Below are 13,414 nucleotides of genomic sequence, written 5' to 3'. Positions count from 1 at the left end.
TTCTAAACCCATTATAAATGTTAGAAATGTATTGCTAAAACATATTACAAAGACTGAACTGTGAAATACTGAATTGTGGAGTTAGAACGTTAAACAGTTTTTCACCATTGCTATTTTCCGGATTTTTTGGGCGGGGCTAAAACGGGGCTCGATGACGCACTGGAGCCCCTGAGCTCCTGGACACGCCCCTACTTGATGACGCACTGAGGCCACTGAGGCTGGCTCCTCCCCTAACAATAGAGCACATTCGCATCAGTTTGGCGCTCAATCGCAAGTTACTGTCAGTTCTATTAGTTACTACAGCCTACAGTTTTCTAGCTAGCTATGCCTTCGACACAGAAATGCGTACTACTACCTGGATGCGATCATGTAGGCTACAAAACAGATCGGTGTCTTTATCTTTATCTAAAAACGATCACATCAAGAAGAGGTGGATTAATTTTGTGAAGAGCCAACCTTGATGGAGAGCTGAGGATCATGTAGTGATCATTTTACACGGGATAGTTTTATAAACTTTCGTCAGAGACAACTGGGATTCACTGATAATCCGCTGTTACTGGTGAATGGGGCCGAACCGACTATCTCCCGCCTCAGCCTTCATCTCCCCGTCCCGAAAGCAGTATCACAAATATCACCGTCGGCAGCTTTCCCGCAAGTGGGCGTGGTTTCAGCGCAGCCAGCGGACACGCCCCCAGCGTTTGAGAGCATTTTTTCAAGATTTTTATAGCTTATTTTATGTACTTGCCGGCTTTTTTTATCATTCAAATTTGGCTGGGTGACTAATAACACATTTTTCTGTGGTGTGACAACCTCAGAACACATACTTAATTTTGACTTTACAGGGACTTTAAAAGGGAAAAGGGAATTTTACATTTATTGTTATGAAAAATGCACAAAAATACTATTTTCAATTTTTATATGAAATCTATATTTTCAAAAACACATTTTACTCTAAAACTGCAAGAAAATCAAAGCCATAAATCCAAACAAGTTGTTTTCCAAATTTAAGCTTGATATCTCCAAAAAATAAGATTTGATTTCAGATTTAGTTTGGTAGTGAGCCTACATTCTGACGTACAATCGTTATTTTTGGTGTTTTTGCGCACAGAAAGTATTCTCGTCGCTTGATAAACTTAAGGTTGAGCCACTGTAGTCACTCGGACTATTTTAACGATGTCTTTACTAACTTTCTGGGCCGGCAAGTTTCAATTACAATAGAAGCCTATGGAGGAGTGATCCAGCTCTCAGATTTATTCAAAAATATCTTAATTTGTGTTCCCAAGATGAACGAAAGTCTTACGGGGTTGAACAACATGAGGGCGAGTAATTACTGACAGAGTTTTCATTTTTGGGTGAACTATCCCTTTAATTAATGTACTTAAAGTCCCCCTGTAGTCAATCATTTTATCCCTTAAAACTCATCTTTGATCACCAGATCTTCAGATCAGATTTAGTTCGGCTGCAGTACCAAACGCTTCCACTAGATGAAATTCGTCTCCCATTCATTTCATTTTTGACCGCGAGGAGCACAAGTGTGACTATTTTTTACAGGACCATTGAACCTTTTTGAATAATGTCAATGATTTCTTTGTGTGTTCACATAGCAAGTGCCAAAACCTTTACCAAGTTTCATACCATTCCGATGAAGTAAGAAATTTCTGAAGAGCACCAATGATCACGCATTCATTGTGCTCATCTTCCCTCCGCAGACATGGAGGTGAAGTCCCTGAATAAGCGAGCATCTGGCCAGGCGTTTGAGGTCATCATGAAGAGCCCGACTGACCCGTCTCCTCCAGAGAGACTCCAGGCGCTGGCGCTGCCGGCCCAAAAGAAGGAGCCTTCGCTGGGGGAACTGCAGAGGAGGCTGGAGGCCGCCGAGGAGAGACGCCGGGTAAGATCATGCCATCATTCATCCGTGGAGTTTTCCGTGGAACACTGCACATCAACAAATGTATACGTATACGATGTATATCGCCCACGTATACTACGCCCCAATTCACCCACGTATACTACGCCCCAATTCGCCTACGTATACTACGCCCCAATTCGCCTACGTATACTACGCCCCAATTCGCCTACGTATACTACGCCCCAATTCGCCTACGTATACTACGCCCCAATTCACCCACGTATACTACACCCCAATTCGCCTACGTATACTACGCCCCAATTCGCCTACGTATACTACGCCCCAATTCGCCTACGTAAACTACGCCCCAATTCACCCACGTATACTACACCCCAATTCGCCTACATATACTACGCCCCTATTCGCCTACGTATACTACGCCCCAATTCGCCTACGTATACTACGCCCCAATTCGCCTACGTATACTACGGCCCAATTCGCCTACGTATACTACGGCCCAATTCGCCTACGTATACTACGCCCCAATTCGCCTACGTATACTACGCCCCAATTCGCCTACGTATACTACGCCCCAATTCACCCACGTATACTACACCCCAATTCGCCTACATATACTACGCCCCTATTCGCCTACGTATACTACGCCCCAATTCGCCTACGTATACTACGCCCCAATTCGCCTACGTATACTACGCCCCAATTCACCTACGTATACTACGCCCCAATTCGCCTACGTATACTACGCCCCAATTCGCCTACGTATACTACGCCCCAATTCGCCTACGTATACTACGCCCCAATTCGCCAACGTATACTACGCCCCAATTCGCCTACGTATACTAGGCCCCAATTCGCCTACATATACTACGCCCCAATTCGCCTACGTATACTACGCCCCAATTCGCCTACGTATACTACGCCCCTATTCGCCTACGTATACTACACCCCAATTCGCCTACATATACTACGCCCCAATTCGCCTACGTATACTACGCCCCAATTCGCCTACGTATACTACGCCCCTATTCGCCTACGTATACTACACCCCAATTCGCCTACATATACTACGCCCCAATTCGCCTACGTATACTACGCCCCTATTCGCCTACGTATACTACACCCCAATTCGCCTACATATACTACGCCCCAATTCGCCTACGAATACTACGCCCCAATTCGCCTACATATACTACGCCCCAATTCGCCTACGTATACTACGCCCCAATTCGCCTACGTATACTACGCCTAGGGTTGGGTATCGTTTGGGTTTTATCCGATTCCAGTACCTACTCGGTATTTTTTAAACGGTTCCGGTGCTTAAACGGTTCTTAAATCGGTACTTAAGAAAATGAAACCGCACACACTTTATCAAAAAATAATACCCTTTAATTTACAGGGCCAAACTGGACACAATATTAACTTAAATCTTTAAACAATATAAATACAAGTAACATATGGTAATAATAAAACCAATATAAAATAAAAATTCATATTTACATAATATCAAATGAAACAATATTGTATCAAACAATGTAATAATACTGGAGATTAATAGAGATTACTAGCAGGCAGAGCTGCCAACTCTCACGCATTGACCGCGAGACTCACGCAAATGACCCTTTTCACACAGAAAAATCGCGGACAAAGAGGACACGGACAGACAAGACAGAGAAGGTTACTTTTGATATGGAACAAATCCACAGCTGTCAGATTCTGTCAATATTTTTACGAGATTCACACAATAAATAACGTTTTGGCTCTTTGAAATGTGACAGATCGCTGTAGCGCGTCAGTTCAAACGGCACGTGATACAGCAGCCTACAAATCCACTGCTTCTTAGCTACGCAGCGTTGAGTGAACCTATGAAAGAGAACATCTCTGGTTACTGGTGTAACATATCTCTCAATAGGGAACGAGACGCTGCCAAGCTCCTCGCGCTGCCGACCAGCTTCCTTTTTCGGCAAAGAAATCTGAGGAGCAGATGGCGCGCGCGCGCCAACATAGTATGACGACGTAAGTGCGTCGATGCGGCGCCCGCGCCATCAGCCAATGAATTGGCTTGATTCTATATGGGATTCAGACTATCGGCACACCCAGAGGGCGTTCTGACACGTAATTTTAAACGTGAAATGCAGCCAAACCTTGCGAGAAAGAGCGCGCTTGCGAGACAGAAGAGACTGTGCTCCAAACTGTGTAGCACACGCACGGCGGAGAGAGAGAGAGCGAGAGACCTTGTGTTTGTGCGTGTGTGTCTAATGAAGTTAGGCACCGAAATCAGGCACCGAAATTTTCGTTCTTATTCGGTCTGGTTACTACCGTTTACGTCGGGACCGTTCCCTATTGGCACCAAGTTTCGGTACCCAACCCTAACTACGCCCCAATTCGCCTACATATACTACGCCCCAATTCGCCTACGTATACTATGCCCCAATTCGCCTACGTATACTACGCCCCAATTCGCCTACATATACTACGCCCCAATTCGCCTACGTATACTACGCCCCAATTCGCCTACGTATACTACGCCCCTATTCGCCTACGTATACTACGCCCCAATTCGCCTACGTATACTACGCCCCAATTCGCCTACGTATACTACGCCCCAATTCGCCTACGTATACTACGGCCCAATTCGCCTACGTATACTACGCCCCAATTCGCCTACGTGTACTACGCCCCAATTCGCTAACGTATACTACGCCCCAATAGCCCCAATTCGCCTACGTATACTACGCCCCAATTCGCCTACGTATACTACGCCCCAATTCGCCTACGTATACTACGCCCCAATTCGCCTACGTATACTACGCCCCAATTCGCCTACGTATACTACGCCCCAATTCTCCTACGTATACTACGCCCCAATTCGCCTACGTATACTACGCCCCAATTCGCCTACGTATACTACGCCCCAATTCGCCTACGTATACTACGCCCCAATTCGCCTACATATACTACGCCCCAATTCGCCTACGTATACTACGCCCCAATTCGCCTATGTATACTACGCCCCAATTCGCCTACGTATACTACGCCCCAATTCGCCTATGTATACTACGCCCCAATTCGCCTACAGCTAGTTTCGATTTGGGCCATTGTCGGGATATTTGCTTTCGCTGTGCTAATTGCAAGGGCTGTTAAAGCAGATATAATTTAGAAGTAAATTCAGGTGAAAGCCAGGACAAGCAGTCACTCGGCGAGAACGTCAAGAGCGCGTAAGTTGTTTTTTCTTAATATCCAGTTCTCCTGTTGCTCTGTTTACCATTTGTCAAGTAAGTAGGGCTATTTTCGATTCTTTGCTTCTTTGTAATTTTTATCTTCACTAAATATCTTTATTTTAATTAGTCGCGTTCCTATTTTGAATATCTGCCGTCTTAAGGGTTGTAGTCTGTTTGTTATTGTAGCACTTAAGTATTGCTGTTCATAACAGCTAGTTTCGATTTGGGCCATTGTCGGGATATTTGCTTTCGCTGTGCTAATTGCAAGGGCTGTTAAAGCAGATATAAATTAGAAGTAAATTCAGGTGAAAGCCAGGACAAGCAGTCACTCGGCGAGAACGTCAAGAGCGCGTAAGTTGTTTTTTCTTAATATCCAGTTCTCCTGTTGCTCTGTTTACCATTTGTCAAGTAAGTAGGGCTATTTTCGATTCTTTGCTTCTTTGTAATTTTTATCTTCACTAAATATCTTTATTTTAATTAGTCGCGTTCCTATTTTGAATATCTGCCGTCTTAAGGGTTGTAGTCTGTTTGTTATTGTAGCACTTAAGTATTGCTGTTCATAACAGCTAGTTTCGATTTGGGCCATTGTCGGGATATTTGCTTTCGCTGTGCTAATTGCAAGGACTACCACAGCTGTCCTCACTCAGACGATTGATAGCATTATTTCTATGTAGTGTGCGCGCTGTCGCGGAAGCGTCAGCGGAAGCATTCAGCTCTCGTGTTCAGCCTCCTCGTGTGAAGACCTACTCGGGTAAAGACCTGCGACTCTACCTGCGCGACTCCACCGAGCAAGGACACCTGCAAGGCACTTAAAGTATCTTCTACACCCTTCCCTTTCCTACCTTTATCTTATTTCCCATTATCATTATGTGCTTTCAACACATTCCTGTTGTCTCTCGACAACGCTCTCTCACCACGCACAGAAGGCAGCGCAATACTGCTTATCTGCGCCCTTTTCTCTCATCCTCACACTCACCTCTCACTCTTTCTATGGGTCTATGGAATTGTCAATCAGCAGTCAATAAAGCTGACTTCATTCCAGCCTTTGCATCTCATTCTACTCTTAATATCTTGGGCTTGACTGAGACCTGGATCCGTCCAGAAGACTCAGCAACCCCTGCTGCTCTCTCTAACAACTTCTCTTTCTCTCACACCCCTCGCCAGTCGGGGAGGGGTGGGGGCACTGGTCTTCTCATTTCTAACAATTGGAAATATTCAACTCTCTCTTCTCTATGCAATAACAACTCATTTGAATATCATGCTATTACACTTACAACTCCCATGAAGATCCATATTGTAGTTATTTATCGCCCCCCAGGTCAACTGGGAAGCTTTGTAGAAGAGCTGGATGTGTTGCTGTCCTCTTTCCCTCAGGATGGCATCCCACTTGTAGTCTTTGGCGATTTCAACATTCACCTAGCGAAGCCGTATGCAACAGACTTCATCTCTCTCCTAGCCTCTTTCGATCTCAAACGGCTCATCACCAACGGTACTCACAAGTCAGGCAACCAACTGGACCTGGTTTACACACGCAACTGTATCACAGACAACATTTTGGTGAAACCTCTCCAAGTTTCAGATCATTTCCTCATTACTTTCAATCTACAACTCACTACCCATGCTCCACCAACCTCCCCACCATTTACTTTCAGACGAAACCTGCGCTCACTTTCTCCATCCCATCTTTCCTCTGCTGTGTCATCTTCTCTTCCCTCACCCTCACATTTCTCATCTCTGGATGTGAATACTGCAACGGATACTTTATGCTCCATCCTAACCTCTTCTTTAGACAATATCTGCCCTCTCTCCTCTAGGCCAGCACGCACCGCTCCCTCTAACCCCTGGTTATCTGAGGTTCTTCGTGAACACCGGACCAAGCTCAGGGCAGCGGAGAGGAAATGGCGCAAATCAAAAGACACATCTGACCTCAGTAGGTATCAATCTCTGCTCTCTGCCTTCTCTGTTGATGTTCACGCCGCAAAATCTTCATATTTCCACAACAAGATCAACAGCGCCTCTAACACACGTTCACTGTTCAAGACATTCAATTCTCTCCTCTGTCCACCTCCACCACCACCCACCTCCTCTTTAACTGCTGATGATTTTGCTAACTTCTTCACTAACAAAACTACCACTATCAGCAGTCAGTTCTCAACACAGGAACCCAGACTAACCTCTCCCACAGCCAATAACCTTCTCTCCTCCTTCACTCCACTAACCGAGGAAGAAGTATCTAAACTTCTCCTCTCCAGTCATCCTACCACCTGCCCTCTAGACCCCATCCCCTCACACCTTCTACAAGCCATCTCTCCCACACTTCTACCAGCTCTCACACACATTATCAACTCATCCCTCCACACTGGCATTTTCCCTACAGCATTTAAGCAGGCTCGGGTAACCCCTCTGCTTAAAAAATCAACATTAAACACATCACTTCTAGAGAACTACAGACCTGTCTCTCTCCTACCATTCATTGCGAAAACACTTGAACGAGTTGCTTTTAACCAAGTATCATCCTTCCTATCTCTGAACAACCAGCTGGATGTCAACCAATCTGGCTTCAAGAAAGGACATTCAACTGAGACTGCATTGCTGTCAGTCACGGAAGCCCTGCGGGTCGCAAAAGCTGCTTCCAAATCATCAGTTCTCATTCTACTGGACCTGTCTGCTGCCTTCGACACTGTGAATCATCAGATCCTCTTGTCCGCCCTCTCATCACTGGGCATCACTGGAACCTCCTTCAACTGGTTTGAGTCCTATCTCACAGGTAGGTCCTTCAAGGTCACATGGAGAGGTGAGGTATCCAAAGCACATCAACTGACCACAGGCGTTCCTCAGGGTTCAGTTCTCGGACCGCTCCTCTTCTCCATTTACACCACATCACTGGGACCTATCATACAGGCACATGGTTTCTCTTACCATTGCTATGCTGATGACACCCAGCTCTACCTCTCATTTCAACCAGATGATCCCACAGTAGCTGTACGGATCTCAAGCTGTCTGGCGGACATCTCGGCATGGATGAAGGAACATCACCTGCAGCTCAACCTGGCAAAGACTGAGCTTCTCGTCCTCCCTGCCAATCCGTCTCTACAGCACGACCTCACTATCCAGCTAGATTCATCCTCAATCACCCCATCAAGGTCGGTCAGAAATCTTGGAGTAATCTTTGATGATCAGCTGACCTTCACAGACCACATTACAAAGACAGCTCGATCATTCAGGTTTGCTATGCACAACATCAGGAAGATCAGGCCTTTCCTAACTGAGCATGCAACACAACTTCTCGTCCAGGCCCTGGTCATTTCTAGGCTTGATTACTGCAATGCTCTTCTGGCTGGACTTCCATCATGTGCAACTAAACCTCTACAAATGATCCAGAATGCTGCAGCTCGTCTGGTCTTCAACGAGCCCAAAAGGGCCCACGTCACTCCTCTGTTCATCTCTCTGCACTGGCTACCACTCACTGCTCGCATCAAGTTCAAGGCTCTGACGCTTGCTTACAGATTGACCACAGGTTCAGCTCCCTCCTACTTCCACTCTCTACTACAAGTCTACATCCCTACCAGAAGCCTACGATCGGTCAATGAGCGACGGCTCGTGGTACCATCACAGCGGGGCACAAAATCACTCTCCAGAACATTCTCATTCACGGTTCCATGCTGGTGGAATGATCTCCCCACCCTCATCCGGAATGCAGAATCCCTGACAACATTCAAAAGACAACTGAAAACTCATCTCTTCCGGGAGCACTTAACATAAAAAAAAAAAAAAAAAAAAAAATCCTTTCCTCTAAATCCTCGCTTGCCTGGCTTATGCTACTCCGAGCTATGTCTGAACTTTGTATTTTGAGCACTTCTTGCGTTGCTTTTGCCTCTTCACGATGACTCGCTTGGTTTAGTCCTCAGTTGTAAGTCGCTTTGGATAAAAGCGTCTGCTAAATGACTAAATGTAAATGTAAATGTAAAATGACTAAATGTAAAATGTATACTACGCCCCAATTCGCCTACGTATACTACGCCCCAATTCGCTAACGTATACTACGCCCCAATAGCCCCAATTCGCCTACGTATACTACGCCCCAATTCTCCTACGTATACTACGCCCCAATTCGCCTACGTATACTACGCCCCAATTCTCCTACGTATACTACGCCCCAATTCTCCTACGTATACTACGCCCCAATTCTCCTACGTATACTATGCCCTAAAAGTATGTACTGTTTTTGAGAAGAAGAAGTACATACTTTTTAGTGTGAAGCAGAAGAGTATGCATCGTCATAATAGCATCTTTAAGGAACGCTCTGCCACTTAGTAACGGTCATCCTGTCACTGTTTAAACTGCCCTGTCAATCATCTTGTCACTGTTCAAGTTAATGACCAAACGCATCGTTTTATAACGTTTCACAATGCTGTTTTAGATTAAATATAATTTGGATAACATTTAATAAATATATTTTTGTCAGATTAGATAGGCTCCTGATTATTAAACACTCAACCCTCTTTATCTTAACCGCTCTGCTTAACCGTGGGTCACGCACATCCATCATGTTTGTAGTTTTTTCAAACATATTATTCGTGTTTGTAGTTCTAACCGAATCCTCTTCCACAGCGCAATGGGTCGTGGGTAATATTAGCCGTTAGCACGGATCTGCACTTCGGATTCTAACCGGAAAAAGTAGACGATGCGGGAATCTTTACATACTACGATTTGGGACACACTAATTCTGATTTCGAATACTTTTTAGGACGAATTGGGACGCAGCAAGTTTACACTACCAAGATTGAACCATGTTTTTTGGACACTTACTAGTTAATCAACAGGATGTTTCGTGAGCAACACATCCAGCTGGTTAGAATAACATTGAATTATTTAGCCGATGCATTTTTCCATTGAGACACGTTCATGAAAAGCACGAGCACATGGGTAACTGAGAGTCTCACACTCTCAGGCCATGTCCACACTAATACGGTTTCGTTTGAAAATGCATATTTTTTCTCCGTTTTGACCTTTCGTCCACACTGAGACAACGTTTTTAGCAACGAAAACTACGCTTTTTGAAAACGCTCTATAAAGTGGATACATTTGAAAACGCCACTTTCGCGTTGTACCTGTGAAAATGAAGGTATTTAAAAACGATGATAAATTTAGTCATATATTGTACCAATAGATATTCATGTTTATACTGGTATTGTGCCTGTTATGTGCTATACACTTTCACACTGTTGATAAAGATGTTACTTCACACACTCTTCATATCACAGTCCTGCAAAGATGACAGAAAAGTTTCTTGCATTTGTTGTCCTGCGGTTAAACATGAGAGAAGTTGTGTTTAGACCAAACATATAATGGTGAGTGAGTGAGACCTGGACGATCAGTGAATGCTGAGATATTTTGCTAAATGAAAATGATCCTGCCAGAAGAATTGCGTGATAACTGGATCACGTCTTGTTCTCTCTGTATCATCTCAGAAACGCTAGTGTGGATGGAGAGCGTTTTGAAGCAAAAATCTATCCGGATGAATGAAGAGTTCTTTATTCTTTATTGGTTCTTTATTGGCATCTATGAATGAATGATAAACATCCCAGGTATCAGGGAACGTTCTACAGAACATTTACTTAAAGTCCCCCTGTAGTCCATAATTTTATCCCTTAAAACTAATCTTTGATCACCGAAATTTTAAAAAAATTAAAACGTTTTTTCCTTGGAAAAACATTTATTCATGCCTTAAAATATCTTGAATGTAACTCGACACCCTCGCCTCATTTACTATACGCGGTTCTATGAATATGCAAATGAGCCCCGCCTCCACTCACTCACTCAGCTCAGAGATCCACTGGTTGGCGATCACACGTTGATCTGATTGGTTACAAGGTCGTTTGTGACGTCAGAAACACCAGCGATTTCAAACCGTGTTTTTGAGACTGTCTTTGGTTCACTGCAGTTTTAAGCAGAAAATACTCAGCAATGCTGTCGACTTATGAACTTACACATGGTGTGTCTTAAAGCGTATTAAAAACACCACATAGACACATAAACAACATCAAAAGCTGGATTTTCACCAAAGGGCTTTAATGAGAACATTACCTACGCGTTCTTAGAAGAGATTTTTTGATCCTGGCCTTAACATCCATGGAACCTCTTATGGTCTTTATAGTGAATAGATATGAATATGGTAATCAGTCAGTACCCTTGCATTGCCATCTGATAACCAACACAGTCCTCTTTTGTACGTCATCACTGCTGAGATGTTTTCATGACTTTGTCCCACATTTTGGCCTCTTTTTAAATGTCAGAGAAGCTACTCTTCACTGTCTCACATTAGCCGTGTCATCTACTGTACTCTTTTTACACTTCTTTGTGTAGTCCCAAGAGAAGCAGGTCCTGAAGCAGTTGGCGGAGAAACGGGAGCGTGAGAAGGAGGTGCTCAACAAGGCCCAGGAGGTCAACAACAACTACAGCAAGATAACCGAGGAGAAACTCCAACACAAAATGGAGCTGATCAAAGAAAACCGCATGGCCCGTCTCAACGCCCTCAAGCAGCGTCTGAGAGAGAAGGTGAGACATGAAATAGTCTTTCTGTCTCAATCCATATTCCTGGTTTTACTGTATGTTATTCTATAGAAAATGTGTGTAGATGCTCTGGAGGTCCCGTGTTTTGTGATGGGAGTAGATCCATAAAATCCAAAGCAAACTCAATCTATTTTACATTTACACATTTGGCAGACACTTTTATCCAAAGTTACTTACATGGCATTCAAGGTATACATCTTGTTAGTTCATGCATTCCCTGAGAATCGAACCAATTCTTGGCGTTGCTAGCGCCGTGCTCTATTGTTTGATCTACCGGAGTGGCATTTGTTTGAAAAACAAACCTTTTATGATCCAACCAGGGCTTAACATTAACACCCGCCAAATGCGGTGTATTTTAGCAGTGGTGTGTAACACAGTCACTCCTACTAGCTACTTTGGCGGGTTGAATTTTATATAATATACATTTTTCAATTGTAGTCTTTTAAAAAGGCATCTAGTGTTGTCAAAAATAATGATTTTTTGATACGTATCTGAAACTCTTTCGCAGGATACACAATACCAGCTGCGCATCCCTTTACTCACTCGATTCATTTGCTCTGAATTAATATTGTTGGTGTTACAGGGCTTGAATTGCGGCGAGGGATTGCGCGGATTGAGGATAATTTACCCATTTCCGGAGATTTTGTGCTTACACCCACAATGCAGCACATAGAGACAAGTATATTGGCTATATAAAACAGTATAATGGATTTGTGGGGAAAAAAGTTACGGCAGCTTAATATACCAAATTATGAGATAATATTAAAAATATCTATATGGCAGTTTTTCCCTATGGCATCGATGTCAAAATTGTGGCCAGTGAAAATCCTGAGTGGCTAGTAACTTTAGAAAACCACTAGCCACAGTGGCTGGTGAGCAAAAACAGTTCATGTCTAAAATAAAGTCTAGAAAAAATGGGCTAGGAATACAATTTTATCTTGAATTTTAGGAAATGATGAACTATGGGCTTGAATTTTACCACTCTTCCTATTGCATGTTGTTTTTCTGGAGTAACAGGCTCACAAATGTACTTTACTGTCAATAAAAAAGAGAATTAAGTTTCCTTTCTGGTCACAGCAAAAACAGTTCTTATTTATAGAGCATTAATCTCTCTCTCTCTCTCTCTCTCGTCAGGAGATTCATGCTGCAGAAGTCCGTAAGAATAAGGAACTTCACACTGAACTCTCTGGCTAAGGACACTCTCTGACGCCAGAGCCACGAGACATCCAGTCATGGCGGCATTTGGAGGAAATGTCATTATTTGGCAACACTGTCTTAAGAGGTCAAATCAGACTCACCTTATCAGTTTTCCTTATCAATATATGTCTGAGCATATAACAACATCCCACATACACCACGTGGACACAAGTATGTGAGCACCCAAACTTCATACGTGCTTGTTGAATGTTTATTTTAATTAGTCTTTCCTGGAGTCATTGTTTTGAGTTCATCCCAAAGATAATCAGGGCTAGACTTTGAGCAGCCAGTCAAGCTTTTCCACATTTCTTTGATGATCCTTGTGTATTTTTTCTAACTAAGACGTGTACCTGTCCTGTCATATCTTGATCCCTAAACCCAAACTTTACTAAAAAAAAATGATGGCTCAAATCAGAGTGAAATTATAAGCTGATGAGAATGTTGTTGAGCCAAACCCTAAACAAATCATTTGACCTATTCCTAAAATCTGATCTGAAATCTGAAACCTGGCTGATCTTGATCCAGGAACATGCGCTACTTGGCAAAATAAGACAAG

The 13,414-nt window shown here is 43.6% G+C and overlaps 1 protein-coding gene across 1 annotated transcript in view; it reads left to right on the top strand.

Annotated features, from left to right (window-relative positions):
* Positions 1 to 13,071, top strand: part of stmn3 (stathmin-like 3) — an 18,597-nt gene extending 5,526 nt beyond the window's left edge. Inside the window, exons 3-5 of the mRNA XM_056237595.1 lie at positions 1,710 to 1,891; positions 11,455 to 11,646; positions 12,796 to 13,071. Coding sequence (XP_056093570.1) covers positions 1,710 to 1,891; positions 11,455 to 11,646; positions 12,796 to 12,855 — 434 coding nt within the window. The 3' untranslated portion in view covers positions 12,856 to 13,071. The remainder of the gene's footprint in view (positions 1 to 1,709; positions 1,892 to 11,454; positions 11,647 to 12,795) is intronic.
* Positions 13,072 to 13,414: the final 343 nt, after the last annotated feature.

The sequence above is a fragment of the Rhinichthys klamathensis genome, unplaced genomic scaffold (assembly GCF_029890125.1).
Source record: "Rhinichthys klamathensis goyatoka isolate OS25496 unplaced genomic scaffold, OSU_Roscu_1.1 h1tg000488l_1, whole genome shotgun sequence".
Classification (NCBI taxonomy): domain Eukaryota; kingdom Metazoa; phylum Chordata; class Actinopteri; order Cypriniformes; family Leuciscidae; genus Rhinichthys; species Rhinichthys klamathensis.
The sequence above is the reverse complement of the archived record's forward strand: the minus strand, read 5'-3'. Positions and strand labels throughout refer to the sequence as shown.